At 42.4% G+C, this 24,245-nt stretch overlaps 1 protein-coding gene across 1 annotated transcript; it reads right to left on the reverse strand.

Moving 5' to 3' along the window:
• Positions 1–1,893: 1,893 nt before the first annotated feature.
• LOC310679197 (BPI fold-containing family B member 4-like) lies at positions 1,894–22,625 on the reverse strand. The gene is made up of 16 exons (XM_083444055.1): positions 22,616–22,625; positions 17,348–17,613; positions 15,505–15,691; positions 14,726–14,830; positions 13,047–13,193; positions 12,336–12,396; positions 10,912–10,975; positions 10,338–10,429; positions 9,274–9,441; positions 6,298–6,339; positions 5,549–5,704; positions 4,250–4,317; positions 3,561–3,603; positions 2,962–3,025; positions 2,755–2,831; positions 1,894–2,122 (listed from the first exon to the last, which is right to left on the reverse strand). Exons 2-16 carry the CDS (start codon positions 17,586–17,588, stop codon positions 2,099–2,101), a joined length of 1,539 nt encoding a protein of 512 aa, XP_083300181.1. The 5' UTR covers positions 17,589–17,613; positions 22,616–22,625; the 3' UTR covers positions 1,894–2,098.
• Between the last annotated feature and the right edge of the window lie 1,620 nt (positions 22,626–24,245).

Here is a 24,245-nt window from a genome sequence, read left to right on the forward strand (position 1 = left end):
GAAGTACAACACACCAAAGTGGGAAAGAATGTGACTAGGTAACATGTGCCAGCTCAATTTGCTCTTCCGTGTTGTTGATAAGCTTCAAGGCTGCTGTCCTTCCTTTTCGTCATTCTTTATCTTTAAAATGGACTTAGACAGGACAACCCTTCAAAGTGAGGATACCTCCAGACAGACAGCACTTCAGTTTAGAGGGCTGTCCTCTGTAAAGTCAAACACATGGACACCCTACAGCTTTAGCATTTCTGCTTCCATCCCTGAGAAGGCTCTTGCCTTGTGACTCTTCTGGCACCACACTTGCATAAATCTACACATTCTCCTGGTGTCTTTGAAGCCCAGTTTTCCCCACCACAGAGCAGGAGGGACAAAGCCAGGTCCTGCCCAGGTGGTCATCACAGCTGGGAGAGTGAGAAATTGAGTCAGAGTCAAGGAAGACACAATAGCGGGGGAAAGGCCACGGGGTTCCTTCCTGCTGTGTGCCTGACGCTCCTCATCTCTCCAGCAGAACTGCCCTGTTATGTTTGCTGCATAATAGATGAACCAGACTTTCTATCTGGGAGTGGCAGCGAGCAGCCACCATCTCCCCCATCTGTGTAGCAGAAGGGCATCATGTCAACACAGGAACTGTGCGGAAAGGTGCCTGGCATGCTTAATAAGGGAAGAAAGCGACTGTGCTCTGGGCAGCTCAGCATGACTTGCCAGAGGAAGCATTAGCAGGACCTTTCAGGATCACAATGGTCAGGGTCAGGTATAACAGCACTCTGGGTTAAGAGCTGTTGACCACAGGAGAAAACCTGTATTTGGTTGGGTGCAATCACAGAAGTGAGGGGAGAGGCATGAGGGATGTAGTGGTTGTGGCAACAAGACTTGCAGGAAGAGGCTGGAGGAGCCTTGGTCCTACCACAATCTGTATAGATCAGGGGTAAAAGGTAAAGGTACCCCTGCCTGTATGGGCCAGTCTTGACAGACTCTAGGGTTATGCGCTCATCTCACTCTAGAGGCCGGGAGCCAGCGCTGTCCGCAGACACTTCCGGGTCACATGGCCAGCGTGACAACGCTGCATCTGGCGAGCCAGAGCTGCACACGGAAACGCCGTTTGCCTTCCTGCTGGTAAGCGGTCCCTATTTATCTACTTGCACCCAGGGGTGCTTTCGAACTGCTAGGTTGGCAGGCGCTGGGACCGAACGACGGGAGCGCACCCCACCACAGGGATTCGAACCGCCAACCATACAATCGGCAAGTCCTAGGCGCTGAGGTTTTACCCACAGTGCCACCCGCATTGACTATCAGGGGTAGTCAACCTTTTTATACCTACCGCCCACTAATGCATCTTTCTTGGTGGTCAAATTTCCTTACTGCCCACCAGTGCTCGAAGGAAGGAGGATTCAGCTTGTGCTGTAGAACCCCTTACCGCCCACCTAGAATCCACTAGTAGGTAGCAGGGACCAGGTTGACAACCCCTTGTATAGATGGAAAGGAGGACTGTGGACAGAACTTATTTCCAAATTAAAGCTTCCAATCACAGTGAACAATTCAAATAAGCACAACCTTTAAATATTATGCAGCTTTCCTGGCTACTGGGAAGTTGTTGCTTTAATGAGCAGAGCCCAAAGTGTATTTCTGAGTACTGCCGATCCCTATTGCATCATTTTGGGTTAATGACCTTTTTTGTACACTGCCCACCTGGCTTTTTTAAAAGGTACCATAAAAAGCCTCTAGTAGAAGATGAGACAGGGAACTAAGCATATCATGTGTCAGGGTATGACTTCTGCACTGCAGGGTGTTGGATTGGATTGAACCTATTGGATTCCTCCCAACTCTACAATTCTATAATTCTTGCATATTGGTGTCCCACCTACCAAGAGATGAAGAGCTCAGCCTTTACACACTTAGAGGGTCATGTGAGCCCTTTATTACAGGATATACAAGAAATGCGGTACCTACAACAAACTGAATTAACAGCCATCACCCGGAAGTTTGGCAGCTGAAATATGATAAATCCCAGAGCATTAGAACATATAATCCAATCAGTTTGAAGTGAACATTTGATGAACTCTTTTAACATTTTGCCTCTTCAAGGTGCTGCTGATTTGATTGGTCACATTGAAATCACTAGACCATCCTAAAAAGAGAGAAGTTATAGGTGTTTAAATTATTCCTTTGAGATACCAGTATTTATTCCAATAACAGATGGAAGTACCCAGCCCAGTGCACTACCTTGAGGAGGAAACAGATGAGGAAACACAGGCAACTCCACTCAGTGGGAGCCCCTCAATGGTACGTTCCCATGGGCCTTCCCAACCTAAGGACATAGTTCTTTTGCTTCCCTCCAACTCACAGGTTGAACCCCCAATAACATCCCATCCCATCCCTTCCACATTGCAAAAGTGCAGAATTGGGTGAGGACCCTTTGAGTCAGAACAGCTAGCTCCTCAAGCAGGTGGGGCCAACTACAATGCAGACCTTGCCAGCCTACCTAGGTGGGCCTAGCTCTTTCCTAAGACGGCACCTTTCAGAGCTTAGCCAGCAGGATTCGTGGATGCTGCTCTTTGCTTGACCTTGTTTTTGTGCTCCCACTTCCCTTGGAAAGCAGGACACATACAATATACACGTGGAACCAAATAATTGGATCTAAACAAGAAAACAGGTCCCCTTCCTCCACAGTGTCCATCTTGTAATGCCAAGGTGGTGCTAGAAGGATGGCAGCCTTCCATTGCTGGGCATTTGCTATAAGGTTCTGGTTCTTTGCTGTACCTGGAAAAGGGCAGTGTTGACTTTGGTCCACTTGACATTTAGCATGGAAGGCAAGGTAATTCCTCTCCTGAGCATGCCTAGAACAGAGAACAGCCAATGGACCTGCCTTCATGGTCATTACTTAGCTGAGCAGCCCCTCATGAAATGTTAGCTCCCGTTCCCTCAGCTGAAGCCCTCCGTTTTCTGTGAAACAGCTGCCTGGCTTACCATTCATGGCTGGTAGGAAGCTGTTTGTATGAAGGTCGTTGATGTACTCATGGAGCTTCTGGGCCTGGAATATAGGACATTCTTTCAGTAGAATCATAGACAGGCCTGAGTCTCACATTTAGTACATATTTTAAATCCATATATATCCACCACATGTACTATAAGACTTTTTTAAAGGATTGGGCTGTCTTTTAAGGACTATAACAAAAGTGGATTCAAGTGATCTACTGAAATCCATGCACAGACAGCTTCATCAGGAAGCTTTTCACATAATCCATTAATAACCCATTTGCCTGGTGGCTAGGGTGTATTCAGCTTTCATTCTCAGATGTCAAACCACAAAGCTGTACCTAAGCCAGGTAGATAAGTTTGTACAGAATGCATGGAACAAGAACACATGAAAGCAAAGATACACTTGGAGTAGAGAGAGCTTTACCTCCTCCTAGAGTACCTGGCTATAAAACATGCAATCAATATCCTCAATTTTCTTAGATCAGTTTGTGGATTGAAGGCTCATGCTATACAGCACACCCTATTGCTTCATGCAAAATAGATTGATTTGCCTGTGGCATATTTCAGGCCTTGAAGAGAAGACTTACATTGGTAGAACCAACAGAAGAGGATGCCTGAACACCGTCAAAGCTACAGGGAAAGAAAGCAATCAGATTAGGGGGTAGGATGCAAGCCATGACTCTCTACAGCAGTGGTTTTCTTTTTTATATATATAAAATATTTTATTGAGTTTTACATAGAAGATGAAACAACAAAGAGAAAAAGAGAAAAAACAAACAACAACCAAAAAACAGAAGCAAATACACAATCACACAAACATACAACAACAAAAAATGTCAAAAAACAAAAAACAAAAATAAAAACAATTTTATCTTCATAATATTCCTTGCATTTACTTTTTTCTCCGACTTCCCCGAACCTCCCTTCCCTGTATTCCAAATCATATATTTAAACAGCAAATCCCTCCCCTCTGTCTTAATTAATTTTTGTCTTAATTTTAATAACTTAATATAACTTAATAATCTTACATCCTAAAATGTTCTGTCTTTTAATTTTGGACTTTTTACTAATAACTTTTTATATTCAATCTGATGTCATTCTAACATTCATTGATCTTATAATATTTCTGTAAATAATCTTTAAACTTCTTCCAATCTTCTTTTCTACAGCAGTGGTTTTCAACCAGTGTGCCAGGGTTGTATTCCTTATTTCTACTAGCTGCTCACAATCTCTCACTACTACCTGAAAACAAATCCAGTAAGAAAAATACCCATACCTCTTTTGTGACAAAGAGATTAACAGTTTGCCATTAGAAGCTGAGAGCTTTGCATTGAAGATGATAACCTGCAACAACAACAAAAATATGTATCATTGCAAATGGCTGAACTGGCACAGCCTCAATTACAGTCGTAACTGTTTTTAAAAAAGGTGTTGTGGCATCTCAAGAGCTAACATTTATTATGGCACCACAGACTAGCGTCTACTTCATCAGATGTAAACCTAATGCCATAATATATGTATTAAATTGTGGAACCTAGACTGGCACAGCAAATGCTACCTCTCTAGAAAGTCTTAGCTTTGTTGTTATTGTTGTTCTGTTTGTTGTAGATCACTTAACAAGTTTGTGCCATGGGGGGGGGGCAAGAAACTGCTGGTGGGAGTTGCATGTATGAATGCATGGATTATAGCGCACCCCACACCCCTTTTCTATTTCTTTCTTCTTATTTGTAAAATACACTGTTAATTTACTCTGGCTGCATAGGGAACATCATTCATTTCTACATACATCAAGTGACATACAACACAAGACCATCCTATTATGAGTGAACTGTTTCAAAGAGATAAATTATATGACTTTTCGAAGATATCTGATGGCAGCCCTGTGTCATGAAGTTTTAATGCCTGATCTTTCATTGTGTTTTTTATATTCCGTTGGAAGCCACCCAGATTGGGTGGGGTATAAGTAATATTATATTATTATTATTATTATTATTATTATTATTATTATTATTATTTTATTTTCTATTCTGTTCAACAGGAATTGGTCATTGCTTTGTCAGTGAAAATCTGGCTAGGATAATCTGACAAGTTTGCTTTTACTCTATGGGGGCATGTGTATGAATCTTGCGTGTATAAGGGAGGGTTAGTTGAGGTAAACTTGGCCATTGGCAGAATATAATTAGTGTACCGTGGCCAATGTGCTGTGCAATTCTTGTTTTTTTCCTGCATTTTGTAAAGTTTATTTAGGAACATAAGAAGAGCCTGATGGAATGGATCAATGGCTCATCAAGTCCAGCATCCTGTTCTCACAGTGGCCAAACAGATGCCATGCGGTATTTATTAGTTTACACTGCTCCTGGAATCTTTTGATCAGAGATTGGGAACCTGTGGCTCTCCAATTACTGTTTGACTCCCAGCTCTCATCAGCATGGCCAATAGACAGAGGTTGTTGGAGTTGTGGCCAGTCAACATCTGAAAGGCCCAGGTTCCTATCTCTGCTTTTGATGAAGGGGGTACCTTTTTTAGATAAATAAATAAAATGGAGGTCATGCAGGTGTTTTGCTTCAATACTCACAACTTCCCACTGCAGGACAGACTGACCACGTACAGACACATCAGAGAAAAGAGGCTGTTTCACCACAACACTCTGGCTGTCTATGGAAATGAGTGGAAAATCTGAGCCCCTTATCTTTACCACCAAAGGTTGTGGAGCAGGGAAGCGCTCAGAAATCTGCAAGAGAAGGTAAGGTGTCATGAGCTTCTGGTATCTGTGTGTGGCTGCCACTTTACAGACCTTCATTCCCATTAGGACAAGACACAATTTCCAGTGCTATTATCCTAAAGGATGGTCTCATGAGACAATGAGATTTAGAATGCAGACACTGTGTTCAGGTTCTACTACCAAAAGAGCTTTTAATGCAAATATATATTCAGCAGATTCCAAGCTTAATAAGCATATAAGATTCTAATACTTAGGCAAGCATATCAGTGCATCTAGGCAGCTAATTAGTTAGACTTTGTATGCAACAACAGTGATTGCCTGCTGACTCTATTCATGCAAATTTGTATGAAGCACTTCTTTTTTTAAGCAAGCAAACTTTGGGTTGAATGGCTTAGTTATGTCCTGTGCTGTGTAAGCGGGCAATCCTATGCATGTCTTCTCAGAGGAAAGCCTCACTGAGTTCAATGGAGCTTTCTGTCATGGGACTGCAGCCTTAATGACTCACGGTATATCTTTAAAAGATGCACACATATCAGGAGAAGATCAAGTGCTTGGTTTGAATGGCCTATTGCCAGAGGATAATAAAAAGAAAATGCACTAACCTTTGTAACTGCACTTGCCAAGTCAGTTGTCATGAGTTGTTTCTGTTGATAAAGGGAATAGTAAAGTGAATCAGCTTTGGATATCTCTAATTAATTTCTGAAACACTCCCATTCAGGGCTAGCAGGCCAATAGGAGAAATCAAAAAGGCCACCCACCAACAGCAGCTTGAGCCCACTCTTCCAACTCTATGATTCTATGATTCCCTTCTCCCATGTTAGAACCATTCACTCTGTCTCTCTTCCTCTCTCCTTTCACGTTGCCTTACTCTGCATACAAAAAGGGCTTGCATAGGTAGTTGGAACCAAATAACTCCAATATGAGCTAGCACACCACTTTGGAGGCAGGATGGGACACTGTGTTGCTTTGCTTTAAAGCAGGGACAAGAGAGTTTGGCTTCTGTGTTGTGCTGTGTGAAAAGGACTTCGTTTCTTGCAGGGCAGCACAGAAAAGCTCCAACCTCCCCTTACTCTCTGTTTCTCCTCTCTCCCAGCCCCTTGCATTGGTCTGTCTTCCGCCTCTTGGGCCTTGCTCTTTCTGCCCCCTCCTGCCACTTAACCTCTCTCTCGCTTTCTCCTGTCTCCAAGAGCACCCAACCCTTAACCTCTTTCTCCCCCACCTAACCTCTAGCCTCATCTTTTCTTTCCCTGTCCCGCTCAGTGGCGTAGTGTGGGGGGTGCAGGGGGGGCCGGCCGCACCGGGCGCAACATCTGGGGGGGGCGCGCTCGCACTCGCAGCTCTCTGCCCCTACCTGGCTCACTCACTCTCTCTCACTGCAGTGCTGGCTGTGCGAATCCGATCCGAGCCTCCGGGTCACCGCCCACTGTGGAGGGGAGGGTGCCAGGCGTGCGGTGCGGTGCGGAGAGAGAGCGAGGGACTATCTGGGGGAGGGACAGTGCAGTGGGGGCGGGGGGGGGCCCAAATTACTTGCCTTGCCCCGAGTTAGGGGGCGCAAATTACTTGCCTTGCCCCGGGTGCTGACGCCGCTGGTCCTGCTGCTTCAATTCTGAGTGTTTTCTCTGTGTGTCAAGCATGTTCTTCCTATTGGGACCTCTGGCTCCACTTTCCACTAGCTCTACCTGCTGTTAGTTGCCTTGCCCTCTGCTCTGTCCTTTGACCCACCGGCCTCTGTGGTCATCGGCTGCTGTCTGTGTCCAAGTACAATTTTTTTGGGGGGGTGTGTGTTTCGTTTTGCCTGATTGTCATGGGTTCTAGGAGTCCATTGTCGAGGAGACTTGCTGCAACAATCAGGATTTTCCTACTTCATACATATTTTGATAAGCCTGGCACTAAACTTCATCCACAAAGCATGGGGAGAAGCAACTTGAGAAATGGCATTTGAACAAATAAAATGAGATTTGAATGAACGAAGGCTCTTTTGCACTCTCTAAACCAAAATCCCCCTCTCTCAAACAAGATGAGCAAAAGAAAGGCGTGTGCAAAGGCAAGGAGAAGGAGAAGCATCTGATTATGAAAGATGAGGGCAGGAATAAGGGACATTGCAAGACATATGTTCAAAGTGACCACAGAAACAATATTACTTCCTTAACAAGACAGTCTGTGTCAGAGGGAGAAGCCAGGAAGCAGAAAGCTAATTAGGGACAATCAGTGATAGGACAGGGGATGAGGAGCAAACCATTTCCATTCATCATGCTATTTTTAGAGAAAGTGTGCTTGAAAATGATTTGGTGAAATTACAATAGAAGGAAGGAGATGCACAGCCAATTATGCATCCTCTGGATTGAGGATGACCTTTTATGTTCTATGAGGCTATGCTGTTCTAGAAATAGAAGCAATTCTCAAAACCAGGAAATGTCCAGTCATCCTGCCCTAAAACTATCAAGGATAACCTTGGAATAGTCCTCTATAGCAGGGGAGCTGGTGGTCCTTCAGCTGTTGTTGCACTTCACCTGCTACCAGTCCCATCCAGCGTGGCCAACCGTAACAAGGATGATGGGCAATATAGCCCAGCAACATCTGGAGGACCATAGGACCCCACCTCTACTATAATATAGACTGTTCCATTGTTTGGGTGGTTGCTTATTGCAGTTTCATATCTCCCTGAAGTTTTTCTTAGTGTTAGCTGTAAGCTTTGCATGAGGCTTTTAAATGATGGAGGGAGAACATAATCAAAGCAATTGCTGGGAACAAGCTTGTAATGAAAGTATTTCTCTGGTGCAAACTGGGTTCATTAGCAGAAATTAGCAGTAAAATGCTGGTGAATTTTCAGAAAGTATCTATCTATCTATCTATCTATCTATCTATCTATCTATCTATCATCTATCTGCTGCAAATAGCTGCAGAAATGTCATAAACTGAATTTAAGACTGGAAAAATGAGAAATCAAGAGAAGCCAAAAATGACCGATTCAACCATCCCTACCTAGCTCAACACAAGAGCAAGTAATGGAGATGGGGGTTGCCCATTTTTCTCTTTGGCAACAGCTTAATTTACAGAAACTAGCTGTTAAATAGTTATCTCTAGGTTGATAAAAGCTTTGCCTAGTGTTTCTGTACACTAAGCTACTATTAAAAGCACAGCCACAGAGGCCAGTGAAAAAATTTATCAACCCTTGGTAAAGAACAGATTCTAGAATGGAAAGGGGCGCTTTTCATGAGAAAGTCAATGGATCCATCAGAGGATGGGGGAGGGGCATGAGAGGTAAAGGGAGAGGTAAAGGTAAAGGGGAACAAGAACATAAGAGACTTGTTGGCTGATCAGAGCAAATCCTCTTTTCTACAGCAGCCAAACAGATGCCCACAAGCAAGATATGAATCCATCTCCTGTTGTTGCTCTCCATACTGCTCTTAAAATAAGGAATCACCGGTGTGGGGAGTGGAGTTGCAAGGGCTCACAGGTGCACATGTATGGCTAAGAGTAGATCATTTTGGCAACATTTCATCTACAGCCACAAAATGTATAGCACCAACACTGTGTCATATAGAAGCACGGAAACCCAAAAGTTATGGTCACTTTACCCCTGTTCCTTTGGTAAGGTTGGCACTGCAGCCTCCAGTCAGGGCAGCAATCCCAGTGTTGATGAAATCCTTGCTCAGAGTCAAGTGGAAGTTAGTGCCAGACTGTGGAGTCACTTGGAAAAGTGTGGTGCTGGGTGGACTTCCCGGCAGAGAAACCTGAAATGTAGCCTGGTGGGAGATCCAAGGGAAAAATGCAGGACATCTTTGTTAATCCTTTAAAGAGAGTAAGTCAGCCTTAAGGCTGCTATTTCTCCTTCCCAACTGTTTGCAGGAACTCTGCTTGCTGGTTTGAGAATCTTGTATTTCAAAAACCCAGTTTATCCCCTTTTACACAATCAACCACTGCGCTCTGCAGAAAAGGATCTCCTGCAGATAACTTCAGGATTCTGCAGGACTCTGCTGGTTTTTCCTCCTGTTACATATTAGACAGACCCCATCTGTTATCATTTGAGGACCTACTGAAGACCTTCCTCTTTCGGCAAGCCTTTTAAGTGGAGATCTTGTCCCAACCCCCATCTGTATTGGAACTATTTTAAAACTATTTTTACATGTGGAATTGTCTTTAAATGTTTTAAGATCACAACTGTTTCATTTGTGTTTGGATTGTATATTTATTGCTTTATCCCACCCTGGGATTAATAATAATAATGATGATGATGATGATGATGTAACAATAATAATAATTGTGGTGAAGGATGGGTAAGGAAAATACAGAACTACAGAAATAAAACCAACACTCTGACCCTCAGTCAAGTTCTGTGCTCTTTAGTTCTACAGATGTCATTAGACTTGAGGCCATGGACCCAGGTGGGGAGTTTTACCTAAGGCTGGGCTAATTATCCTCTCACCCAATGTTGTTGTTTAGTCGTTTAGTTGTGTCCGACTCTTTGTGAAGCAGATCTTGAGAAATAAAACAGGAACAGCAGCAGAAAGCCATACCACAACTACATCTACGCCTGACTTCCATTGCCACAATCACGAGGCAAGAAAAGAGGTTATAGATATGGGGATTAGTCAGAATTTCATAACACAACCTATTCTCCAAAGCCAAGAATAATACTTGCCTGATAAGGAATCAGGAAATACCTATCATTTACTTTAGGGGAACCTATTAGCTCATAATGGATGGTCCCAAATGTTCCAACAGGAACTGCAGCTGCAGAGAAATACAAAGAGATTGTTGAATCACGTGCAAAACCCATGAAAGAGCATGTGGCTATTGCGAGCTGAGCCACCTCTTTCGTGCTGCTCCTTTAAATTGTAAGGTTAAAACAGACTTGAAAAGTACATTCAGTTCAACCATTTGCCTCGAGCCTTAGAAATAGGGCAGGCTATCAGACAAGGGCAATTGTTGCTTATGATGCTCAATGAGTTACTTGGCAGTAATTTCTGGGACCAGATAGGTGTCCCTGAATACAGACCACTTCCATTGATGGATTGACTTAATAAAACCATGGAGAATCACTGTGAGATAACCATACCTAATTTAGGGCATAGAACGCTTGGAGAGTTACCAGCTGATTTCTTATGTTCTGTTTCCGAACAAGGTTATCTGTTAGCCTCTGCTAGGCTGTTCCACAAAGTCTCCCCAGCAGAAGCAAAGGTGGTTGGGAAAAGAGTATGTCATCAGCAACTTACAAGCCAGTGTACTCAGAAGTGACACATTAAGGATGTCAGCCACCAATCGGATGCAGTGACGGATCTGTAAAACAGAGTGAATGCAGAGCACACAATAAGAAAAAATCCTTCCAGTAGCACCTTAGTTTGTTATTGGTATGAGCTTTCTTGGCGGGACGCGAGTGGCGCTGTGGGTAAAAGCCTCAGTGCCTAGGGCTTGCCGATCGAAAGGTCGGCGGTTCGAATCCCCGCGGCGGGGTGCGCTCCCGTTGTTCGGTCCCAGCGCCTGCCAACCTAGCAGTTCGAAAGCACTCTCGGGTGCAAGTAGATAAATAGGGACCGCTTACTAGCGGGAAGGTAAACGGCGTTTCCGTGTGCGGCTCTGGCTCGCCAGAGCAGCTTCGTCACACTGGCCACGTGACCCGGAAGTGTCTTCGGACAGCGCTGGCCCACGGCCTCTTTGAGTGAGATGGGCGCACAACCCTAGAGTCTGTCAAGACTGGCCCGTACGGACAGGGGTACCTTTACCTTTACCTTATGAGCTTTCATATGCATGCACCCTTCTTCAGATACCAGAGCACACAGTAAAGAATCAAACACACAAAGTCAGGAAGAGAATATTTTGGAATGGAAAGGACTGTTACTAAGTCCTCCTGAAACAAGGTGCCGAGAGACTTCTTTAAGAATCATGTAAAATGCATATTTTGGTATAGAACTACACAATGAATTAGCTCTCCTAGGGATTTCTTTTGGAATTTCTGAATTTCACTCAGATCAGGGCTGAATACCTGCAGACACTTCTAGGCCATAGCGATGTTTGGGTGGGATTCAATCACATACTAGCAAATCCAGGTTGCACAATCATTGCTGAACAGGAGGTTTTGCACAACAACCCCACTTTCCCCCAAACACTGGACTTTTTGCAAGAAGGAAAGTGATGGGGAAATGCAATGGGAAATGTGAGATAACACTTGCTTTGACACAGTATTGTCTAGTCTCCCCACAAACGAATAGCAACAAATGCTCCTTAAATAGTCAAGGTCTTCTAATCTCCCTGCAGACAAATCAGGATCCAACTGTCCTATGTGTTTGCGACACAGAAATTTCTGTGTGTATCCTGTAATAGTAAACCCAAAGCAAGGGAGACACACTTTTGTCCCCAAATAATGAAAATGTAGTGCTGGAGAACCTTGTCAACTTTACTCCACTGTGAGTTGCACGCTCTTGATAGGGAAGAAACTCTTGTGGTTCATGTGAACCTATATAATTCACATTTCTCAATCCAATATGCAAACTTAAAGACAGCTGTCTTTTGAAATTTACACCAAATTTCATGATGCAGTTCTCCAACAAAAAATTGGGTACAAAGATGCATTATTTCAGGGGAAACTGAGCACAAAAACACATATATTCGTGAAAACAATGTACATTGTTGCCCAGCTTACCACATCAATCAAAATTGTCCAGACCACAGATTGCATGTTGTTCTCATCTGGTCCAGCCACACTGAGCAAAAGGAATTATTGACATCACTGTTTATAAGGATCAATTATAAGCGTGTAGAAATTTCAGTATTCCTTTTTGCTTTGCAATTCTTATCTCACATTCCAAAGCTTAAACCTTGGTTGGTTGCAAAACAGGAATACAGATATAAAGGAGGAACATGAAAAAGTTAGAGAATATATGCGGCTGGCAAATGGCTGGGTATATTCCACACGCCCAAACACTGAAAAATAATTTTAACTTCAGTCTTTGGAAGAGGCCTGATGGTGTTCAAGTTACACATGCAGAAACCCACAACTGAAGACAAAATGCCTGTTTGACAGCAGATTAGCAAGGTTGTGGAATATAATTAGGTTGCAGCCAAAAATGTTGCCAAAAAGTTCAATCAGATTTTATTATCAAAATTGCTGCAGTTTTTGACATTATTCTTCACTTTGGGTTAGACTCATGGGACAATCCAACAGAGACAGGTGCATTTAAAATTTAGACTGAAAGTTATCTGCTTAACCCAGAAAAATGGCACTAACAACAAGAGCCGAGCCAGCTATTTATTTCTACTCTTTAGTTTTATCTCAGATTTGTATTTGAGATGTATCCTTCTCTGCTCATGACCTTCTTCAGTTACCACGATATGAATTATCTTCCCCACTCACCTCCTTTGCTGTTTGACTTTAATATCGTTGATAAAGATCCTTGAAGCTTCAATGATGAATATCTGATTCTTGGAAGAATCCCAGAGTAGTTTGGATACAACATCAATCTTGACTTTCACTTCAGAACTGAAGACACCACTCTTGGTGCTAAACTCCAAGGAAAAGTAAATAAACAATTTTTCTCTTTTTTTACAAGGGCTCAGGATGTTGGCAGAACAACAATTCTTAATGACTGCATCTGCATTCCTATGAAAGCCATCACCATTCAGTTGTGTTAACAATATTCTTGTTCTTTAGAATTTTATTTCAAAGAAATTCCCAGTGTAATCAGATTTGAGTTAGAGCCAAGACTATAGACATTAAGGATTAACAGATTATAGTTCTGGTCTCTGTCATTTTATCATGTTTTAACCATAATTCTGTTCTGTTCCATCTCTGCACTTATATGAATTTATTATTATTATTAATTTAAATCATTTCAATATATATATTTAAATGTGCATTTTCTCTCAAAGTATGTATGCAAAACACTTACTTTATCTAAAAGATTAGCCTTTAATCTATGTCACATTATTTGGAGAAGTGCAAAAGGTGTTGGACAACTATTTTATTGTCTTCAAAAATAGACCTACTTCTCCAAATGCAGCTAACAAATAAAAAATAAAACAATAAAAATCAAAACAACCCACAAATTTAATCCCAACACATAATCAGAATTTTGACATAAAATTTCCAGCAAACGTAACATCTCCAACTTCATTTAAAAAACCCCAGCAACATAAAACTAAGTCTGTTAAGACTTATAACCAATGCACATGTTCGTTCAAGAAGTACTGATCACATTCTGCATAGGAATTCACAGAGAATAATCATCCCTATGGACAATTCATTTGCCCTCAAAAGCATATTAAACAGTGGTAACCTGCCATTTCACAGGAGTAGCCCATTTTTATATCATACCCTGCAACCCTAAGCACATTTGCCAGAAAGTCCCCTTCAGCAAGTGCAATTTACTTTTCAATAAAGGTACTTTGTCTTGCCCGGCTAATGAGCCAACTTACAAACAAACTATTTGGTTGATGTTTGAAAGGCAGGACTAGAACCAATGGCTGTAAATTGCAAGGGAGCAGATTTTGGTTAAGCGTCATGTGTAACTTTATAATTGTAAGACCTGTTCAGCTGTCAAACTGAATTCCTTGGGAGGTGGTGGGCCCTTCATCTTCACTGGTGCTTTTAAATCAGAGCCTGGGTGGTCATCTGTTAGGGATGCTCTAGTAGTTGTGTCATGCATTGCATACCCCATATAAAGCGGAGGGTTGGAGTAGAGGACCAGTAAGGCCACTTGCAACTCCATAATTCTATTAAAACATTTTTGAACATTTATCTTGGGATGAACATTTGTTCAGAAACTTCAGCTGACATCAGGGCACAATAGTACACATTGTGGATGGAAATGAGCACAGGTGACACTGGGGCTCTTTGACTTCCTATTGCCAAGGTTCAGGCAAGATTTCTCTTGACATCAGCCACAGTGTAACTTCATGAAAGGGTATCTATGGAGATTGGAAGTCTTATCCAACTTCTGCCTGTGCTGTTTTGCAGCTCAAGCCAACTGTTAGAAATGGAAAAGTGTGTTTGGTGCTTTTCTGGCTGTCAGCCCAATCTTTTTGGACACTTACCTTTCGCCTTTAATGGAAATTTCAACTGGAAGGGAAAGGTGGACCTTGTCACCAGATGAAAACTTCATCAAAGTTGGAAGAATTGTAATTTTTGTAATGGCCAAGCTGAAAAAAGCAGGAAGAGTATTGAGAAGAGACAGTCAAGCAGGTCCTTTTACTGCAATCTCTCCTCCCCAAAGCAGACTTGTGGTGAGAACTGAATAGTAATGAAAGAATCATTTGATTCCTTACCAGACTGAAAGACAATCAATGACCCATTGTTGCATCTAGCAACCACCTTCATCTGTAACTAGCTTTCCTGTAAATATAGGTCTTGTGGGGGAGGGGGAGGTGCCTTGGTACCCCTTGTCTAAAGCAAAGACGATGTTGCTTCCAGATAATCTGTTTATTTATCCTAATTTGTTGGTGCATAGATAAGACAATGTTGGCTATTTATTGAGCATCCATTTTGGTTAGGTGACATTGCACCAGGCAAATATTCTATCCCATGGTGCATTGCTCTAGAGCAGGTCTGGAAAACCTGCAGCCCTCCAGATGTTGCCAGACTACAGCTCCTATAATCCCTGACCATTGACCACAATGGCTGATGGGAACTGGAATCCAAAAACATCTGGTGGGCCACAGGTTTCCCACCCCTATTGTAGGGGCATCTGAATATTTTTTAAAAGCTTTGAGAGTGGAGCATAGCCTATAATCCAACATCTGTAAAGATACTGCCCTGGTCTGGGCTACGCATGCCACTCATGATGAGAGCTGTCTGAAGACAGTGATATACTTACCGCGTTATACTTTGTATCACTTTGAGCATCTCTGTTTCGTCAGCCTTGTTTCTCAAGCTTCCAGTCAGTTTTGTATCTTCTCTGCCTTTTAAGAGCTCACTTACATCTTTGATTGTCTTCGGCAGTGAGTTTGTTATGTCCAGTGGCAGCAGTTGCTTGATCACCTCTGACAGTAAGCCTTGTATATCTGAAAGTGGGAGGTGGTACACTGACTTCTTCACAAACCAGCTTTAAGGGAGTCAGAGAACATGGAAGGTCACAAAATTCAAGGGCTGGGGTATCACAATGATCCATCACCGTTAAATAACCTGACAAATTCCCAGAGAAAAGGCTGACCATGATTTAAGGCATCTATTACTTTATGATAAATAGAGAATCTTTGCAAAGCAGGGAAATAAAGTGGGAAGGGGGGGCACTTTTGTACACGATGTTATCTCTTCTGCTTGTAAATGCTGGATTCAACTACAAACTTTTAAACTGCAAGAGAAGGTCAGCTGTTGTTGTTTTCTTGACCTGAGCAGGGCTCCTAGCACTGAGGTGGGGGGATGGCTTGTGATTATTGATGCCGTGTTTCAGGGATCCAGAATAACTTGTGAAACCACCAGATGTTTAGAAAAATAGCAACAAATGAAATCTTATTACCTTCATGTTCTGCTTATGGACACCCAGAGGCCCTTTTGACTGGCCACCGTTTGCAGCAGAATGCTAGATAAAATGAATACCTGGTCCAATCCAGAAAGACTATTTGCATGTTTTGATCATTAAATAAACACTCACCTTCTGCAAGAGGAAGCCTTAAATCAGGAATGGGAAACCTTTCTCAGCCTGAGGGCTGCATTGTGCATACGGAAGCAAACTGGATAAATAAAAACTTGCTCTTCTTTGAAATAAAAATTCCCCAGTCCAAAAATATGGTTCAAAGGCCTTACTTACAGAACTTAACTCCAGAAAAACTTAAAACAACTAAGTTGCATTCAAATAGTTGCATAATATCATTTGCTAATCCCAGCACAGGTAAAATATCTTAGAATAAAAAAACCCTCTTCCATCCAGAGCTAAAAATCAAAGCTCTGCATCTCCTCCAAACAGCCTCCATTAGCCTGAGGCTGTTTTCCTGGGAAGAGATTAGCGACATTCTCCTCAGCAGTTTCAGAACAAAGACTTGCTCCACCCAAGATGGAGCTCTACAAATTAGCATACGCATAGATTTATAACAGTATACTTTTCATGTGGTTGAAGTTAAACAATTTGGGACTGACCCAGCAGAGATACAGCCTCACTTAATGATCAACTGTTAGTCTCTCTGCTCAGCTCCATTTTAGTTTCAGTGGAAATTTTCATGCCATGCATGCATACAGATACATCACAAGAGTTATTTTCCATTTTAATGTGCATTAAACAATTATACTTAACATGCATTCCCTTCAGGGCCCTCTTCCAAGCTCCATACACCAGCATCGGGTGAAAAGGTAAAGGTGGGCAGAGCAATGAATGAATTTTTAAAAATCTCCGTGCAGCTAGTGTCATTTCTTCACACTAACATACCCCATCTCTATCCTCCATCCTCCATCAGAATTCAAGGAAACATTCCAAGCTGAACAAAATAGGACCAGTGAGGGGGGTGGCCTGGGAGGGTTCTAAGGGCCAGGCAGAGGGCTGCATTCGGCTCACAGGACTGAGGTTCTCAGTCCCTGCTTGAAATGGGAATTTAGGTGACAGAGGGAAGAATAACTGCAAAAGCAATGCCATATCCCTGTTTTCACTCAGTATTTCTGATGGAAGAGTTTATTTCTGGCAGTTAGGGCAGTGTATGCAATGGTAATATGCCATGCTGGTTACTTACAGTCATTGAATGCAGTGTCGCTGATGCCTGCGGTGATAGAGGCATAGACCGCTCTGTTTGCAAATGAACCGACTTGACTCCTCGAGGTTCTGATTAGTCTCCCTGTTTTACTAGCTGGTAAATAGCTTCCATTTCCAAGCAGATACTCTCCTCCTCCTTCCCCAGTAGTTGGGTCAACTATACTGGCTCTGGTTTTGCAGTAAAAGAAGATCAGAAGCACATTCCAAAGGCTTTGCATCATTGCCCCTGACACATGGGGAAAGCACCTTTGCAAAGAAAGAAACAGTGATCAAATAATATGTTTTCCATATCTTAGATTCCCAAGAAATACCAGCACAAAGAGACAAAAGGTCCATCTGCACCGTGATACAGGCTGTTTGAAAGGAAAGCCATTGTTTTGCATTACCTATTAAGACTGCATATGCACCATACATTTAAAGCACAGTACTTCCCCCAAAGAGTTCTGGGAAATGTAGTTTTCCCATCACAATGCTGCAGTTCCCAGCAACATTAACATGTACTACAGTTATGTGACAATGAGCATCCCAATTTGCTTGAGGGATATTTACATGTCTTCCCTTTGTTTGTCCCATGTCATTTTTCAATACATTTCCCTGTCACGTTGCCAACTGCAAAAAGACAGATTATTCTCAAAAGTGGATTTGTTGTGATAGGATGGGGCAATAGAACCATTAATTCCACTTTAAATGCAAGGTACAGTATGTTTTTGAATCCCTCCAGCAAAATACTGTCAGTCTGGATGCACCGTAAGAAAGTAAGAAATAACGTTTTACAAGTTCCTGTTATGCTCCAGTCTAGTTTCCCTTGCTGTGCTTTCTTGTGTCAGTGGTCCATATCACTGCCTGAATTTTCTAGGAGCAACGCACAACCTAAACACTCCTAAATGGCTTCCTTATCCCTCTCCATTTCTTTTTTTCTTCTTCTCCCTGGTCTCCTAGACTTGACCTTTTATACCTCGTTGTTTCCCTCACCTATTTCTCCTCCACTGTGGAAGTTTATTCCCTGCTCTTCACCCGCCTCCAGAGACACCCTGTGTGTCTCTCAGATCTCAGTGTGAATATTATGGCACACCTACACCCATGTGGATTCTGAGGAGAAATTCAGTCTTGTTAGTCATAACACCTATGCATATTTCCCACCACTGAACTAAATGCAAAGAAGCAAGACTGTACAAAATGAAAGCCCAGTTGTAGCACATAGTAATAACAATAACAGTAATAATTTTATTATTTATACCCCAGCCACTCTGGGCAGCTTCCAACATATCTAAAATAATAATAAAAACATCAACCCCTAAAAACTTCCATAAATAGGGCTGCCTTCAGATGTGTTCTAAAAGTCGGATAGTTGTTTCATTCCTTGACATCTGAAGAGAGGGCATTCCACAGAGAGGGCACCACTACCTTAAACATGTTCTATGGTAGTAGCTTTCAAATCTGGGACCCACCTTTAGCCCAAACACACATTTGGAGACCTACTTCATAACTTTTTACCAAATCTTTGTGTGGTGGCTGTATAGGTGTTGGAACTCATCTGTGGTTAGGCTGCTGTAACTGGGTTAGTAAGTCCTGACTCACCAGTTGAAGACCAATATTTTAAAGGACAGGTGTCAGCTTCCACATTGTTCTCTGTTTTTGGGTTTTTGGGGTTTTTTTGGATAGCAAAAACACCAACAAGAGTATTTACATTCTTAAGAAATTTTCTTCTAAGTGCCCAGTCCCCAAATAGTCTATTTCTGTCTTGTTCTTACCAAAAGTGGATGACGAGGCAGGTAGCTTTTACCTAGTAAAGCGTTTCCAGCAACGGCTTCTCAATCTGGCTCCATCCTCTGCTCTCACTGTTATATACTAATTGAATAATATCTTAATGAAGGGGTTGTGCACTAAGATGATTGTTTGTGGGAAGCAGACCTATGTTCCTGCCAACCTTCCAAGGTAAATAATTGGGTAAAATACAATATTCTGACTGTGAGCAGTAGGTGTTATGTTTGGCTACAGACTTTGAGCCAACTTGGTTATTCCGTTCTCTTGGACTCTGGTGTTGATAAGCAACGCAGTGGGCATTAAAAGAGGCAGGAACAGTAGATGCAGACCACCCAACTTTCTTAATATTTGTTCTTTGCAGATGTCACATAGTGAGAATCAAATGGAACTTGGTTGCCTGAAGAGCTAAGATACACCCTCCATCAAACACTCCCCCCCCCCCACCATGCAGCATTCCCCATGAAAACCTGCTCTTAACCACTGTTCTGATTCAGCATTAAAGAGTGGGTTTTCCTGGGGAGAGTGGGGGTGGGGTGGAGCTCTCAGACATGGACTGGGAAAGTATGGATACCTGTGCCTAGAACACATGGGGCTAAAGGTAAATGTGGATGAGCCCTAAGTCTCATCACTGCCATCGCTTGAGAGACTTGCTAGATTTTGCGAGTATGAACCATGTGCATTGACTGTGGACTGGATTGATTCTGCAGGAGCCCAAGGTGGCGTACATGTGGTTCCTAGGAGATCACCTGTCCAGGCACTGACCAGATCCAGACCTGTTTAGCTTCAGACTGTGAATAGATACTGGAACAATGATAGTATGAATTTCCTGCAGCCAGTGGCTGCCTATGATCCTGATTTAACACTGTTGGATAGAACCAGGAGCTCAGAGAGGGTCCAGGTGAAATTTTTGCCGTTACAGTGTGTATAGAAATCCACTCCTTAGTCCTGTTGATTCACACACAGTTCTCCATCTTCTCATGGACAAGCTCGTAGCAGACCAGCCTGTAGTATGCCATTTGTCAGCACTGTTGGGATCAGTAGAACGGAAATAGCCCCTACTTGAGTAGTCTTTTCAGACGGAGGCCCTAGCACATCCATGTTTCTTCCACCAACCCCTTCAAAGATAGCAACCCTTTAAAAACACAATAGATCCAGTTGTAGGTCTCAAATCACCAGCAGGTATTTCAAGAAAGATTCAAATAGACTAAACCTATCCTACATCCCTAACTAGATAGTATAATGGAGATCCATAATTATGTGGTTGTTGGTCTCTAAGTTTTAGCAACAAGCAACCACAGCAAGTGGGCAAGAAGATGTTGCTGGAGGAGTTAGGCCTTTCCTTGAGAGCTGCTTTCACGATGAAAATCCCACCAAAAAAAGGTTGTTGTACCCATTAAGTGAAATTCACTTTGTATTTCTGTTCTTCTGTTCTTGTGCTTCCAGAAGAGCTGCGCTTCACAAAAGCTTTAACCTTGATTTCAAAATGACAAAACTGAGCTTGTTTATCACCTGCTATTCTTTGCTAACTAATTATTGGCTCTTATTATGAGGGCTGCCATCTCTAAACCCCCTTAGTTAAAGGAGGGATGCTATTCATTTAAAGCATCAGACCATGCAAGAAATGGAAAAACATGGGCTGAGAGGGGGATGTGCTTGCCAGACATCAGGACGGTCCCTCTCAAAGTGAGATTATATATATATAGACATACACACACCACATTTCATATCTGTCTCCATGTAAGCATATGCAAACACACAAGGTATGGAAACAGAGCAGCAGGAAAGAAATTGCTCTAGGGGAAGATTTTCAAAGGCATCAAGAGTAGAGAGGGGATTAGGCAACGCAAAATATGTCACAGAGATTTCGCCTCCCATTTTTGGTCTTTGAAAAAGAAATGTCCCCTGGCTTCACTAAAGGGACGATCAGAAACTCTTTTTATCATAACAGGAAGAACCGCAGCAAATACTTGAAAGAGATTGTGGAAGGTAGTTTCAGCATGAGGCCAAGCTAACTCATAAATGGCGTCACACACATATCTCCAAGACTGAATGAGATGCAGGCAGGGAAAGGAATGGTGTGCCTGCCTGCCTGCCTGCCTGCCTGCCTGTATAGAGCTGCTGAGGTCAGAGCAAGGTGGGGACATTTTCAAGTGGTATGATATGGTTCTAAATATATAATGCAGATGGGACCTACGTCTGCAGGTCAGAGGCATCTGCTGCTATTCTGAGGATATAACGGTGGAATTGCTTGTCCATTATTTCTGAGGAGATACAGGTGCCTTTAGACATTCTCCTAGCACCCTGGGAGCTATTTGTGAACAAGCAGCTCCTGAGCATGTTTAAATTTACAGATAGAATATGTCAATGACCCGGCTGTGTGGGCCTTTCTTACTTGAAGCAGTGCCCAGTTCCATGGCTGGATCATTTAGAAGTTTGCCTAGACACACAGGTGCTGAATGCTAATCAAGGGTGATTGCATTTGGAGACCAACACGTTCTGTTGCTACTGTGTGTTTGTGTGGGTTTTGTGTGTGTGTGTGTAGTGGGGGGGGGGGCAGAGGAAACCAAGTGATTTCAGCTTGGAAGGTCTGCTTGATCAGTCCTATGGCGAAGTTGTTGTAAGAAACAGCAAGTGTGCAAGTAAACAGAACACCAGGAAGGGACAGTGGGTTGCACTATGATGAGGTGGTTACCATGGTATTTCAAAGTGGTCAATGAGGTGAAACACAATGAGGACCAGAAAGAAGCCATTCACACTTTTGGGCAGGTGGGTTTTTCAAGCATAACCTATGATATTCCACAGCAGCCGATGAAACATTACCACGCCACAAGCAAGTGCATTCAACACCCGTCCTGTGGAATATAAGCGATACATCCTCACTACCTGTGTCTACAAAGGGGCACAGGTGGGGGAAGATGTGATTCCACATAGACCTGAGCTTCTGTGCCTTCACCCATTCCAGACATGGGAGAATTTCTACAAATCCAACTTCCCCCACAAAAATTCAGTGCTATCGAATGAGAAGCTGCATATGCCAAATGTTTCTTTTCCCTAAGACTATTCTTATATAAGTGATGAGTGTCTTGTCAGGAGACCTATTCCATGGGTTTGACCAAACATACAATTCGTTTTTTGAACTTCTTATCATGGAAACATTAACCCTTCCATCTCACAACCCGCTTGCAAAATATCCATTGAGAGAAAACAACAAGGAATGGAGCACATCTTAACTGCTATGCTTTTTAAACACTGCTTTGCTAAAGCACGTAATACTGAGCCGCCATAAAGACAGGCTGAATCACGATTCACTCAAAAATTCATTTTCTTTCCTCACTCTCTTTTAAATCTGCATTTGTAATCTCATGTAGAGCCTTGATTTCTTTTGTGGCCTCCAGGCTCTGCAGAAATTCTAGTAATTAACAGTAATAATGAATATTTAGCAACCAGCAAATGAATGAATATTTAGTAATTAGCAAATGCCTACCTAAAAGGTGTTGTTGTGCATTGAGGAAATGTGGCCAACAGTTTGTTGATCCTCTGCATTTATTACCAACAAGCAAATCACAGATTGCAACAAGTGCATTTAAAAATGGTAATGTAGACATCAGTGATGATGCCCTCTTGGTGCTTTAATTAGGCTACCTGCTTTACATGGGGAAAAGGACCTGTTTTTTTTTTCAAAAACAGAACACTTTAGGCTGATTGAATGTTTAAATTTTGGGGAAATACCAACCTATTGTTTATTGTTGTTTAAAGCCCTTCTGAATTAACTGAAGGAAAAACGAGTCCTGTAGTTAGGGAGGTTCTTAGTTATCATAGTTCAAGTTATTGTGGTTCAAGACTGGACCTTTCCCATTTTTATTTGGAAATGCATTCAAAAATGCAAACTGTGCTCAGAGGATGCTGAAAATTCCAAATCTTTCCTCTAGCTAGATTGTTATAGGGAAGTCATATGGCAGTTCTTTGCAATTTGCTTATCTATAAGCAAGTTCAGACAAAGGGTTGGGCTAGTCTAGAGTCCAGTTTCTAAACCATGGCTAACCAGACTCTTTCGGGAAGCTTAATCTGAATCATCCAGAGATGTACAGTGGTTAAAAACATGCATGGAAAATATCTGTGTAACCTGGGGGGAGGGGGGGGCGAGCGTGAAGCCTGTGATTCACAAAGATAGGCCACAGGCGCCACACTGTGGTAGGAGGGGGGCATAGGCGTTTTTGGGAACAAAACTGTTCTTCAGAATTATTCTATATGTTTGCTTTCTTATACTTATATATAGCTTGAAGTAATCACCCTTTTTTGTTGGTTTTTCTCCCAGCTTTTCATAGACAAGCTAAATTCTATAAACCTTATGGCCCATAGCTATTTATTTGGGCAATTTATATATCTCTACATGGTCAGTGGTTTGAATCCCTGCGACGGGGTGAGCTCCCGTTGCTCAGTCCCAGCTCCTGCCAACCTAGCAGTTCGAAAGCACGTCAAAGTGCAAGTAGATAAATAGGTACTGATCCAGCGGGAAGGTAAACAGAGTTTCTGTGCACTGCTCTGGTTCGCCAGAAGCGGCTTTGTCATGCTGGTCACATGACCCGGAAAAACTGTCTGCGGACAAACGCTGGCTCCCTCAGCCAGTAAAGCAAGATGAGTGCCACAACCCCAAAGTCGTTCACGACTGGACCTAACAGTCAGGGGTCCTTTACCTTTACCTTTTTACATGGTTTATAACATAGAACAAAGACATGTTGAATTTAAAATCAGGAGAATTTCCACATTCTATAAGAAACAATTAACAACTAAAAAGAACACTCTCTTTAGCAAGAGTGTATATACCTCTCTCTCTTTAGCAAGAACAAATAGCAAGTGAACTGTCAGATATGCCAGTTGCACGAAGCCTGCAAACCTGCAGAAATGTTTTAAAGGTGCTCACTTTCCCTGAGAACGCTAACTTCTAAAAAAAAGGGGGGGGGGAGTGTTTGCCTGCATTCTGCATAATACTTTTTATTCTTTATTAGATAAATACAGCTTTAAAGCTCTTTACAATGTGTAGAAACTGTGTATTTCCAAGGAAAAATTTAATATAAAAAATGTAGTTTTGTTTTAAACATGGCTCAGACTTTATA

The sequence above is a fragment of the Podarcis tiliguerta genome (genome assembly GCF_965153285.1).
Source record: "Podarcis tiliguerta genome assembly, chromosome: 6".
NCBI classification, from domain to species: Eukaryota; Metazoa; Chordata; class Lepidosauria; order Squamata; family Lacertidae; genus Podarcis; species Podarcis tiliguerta.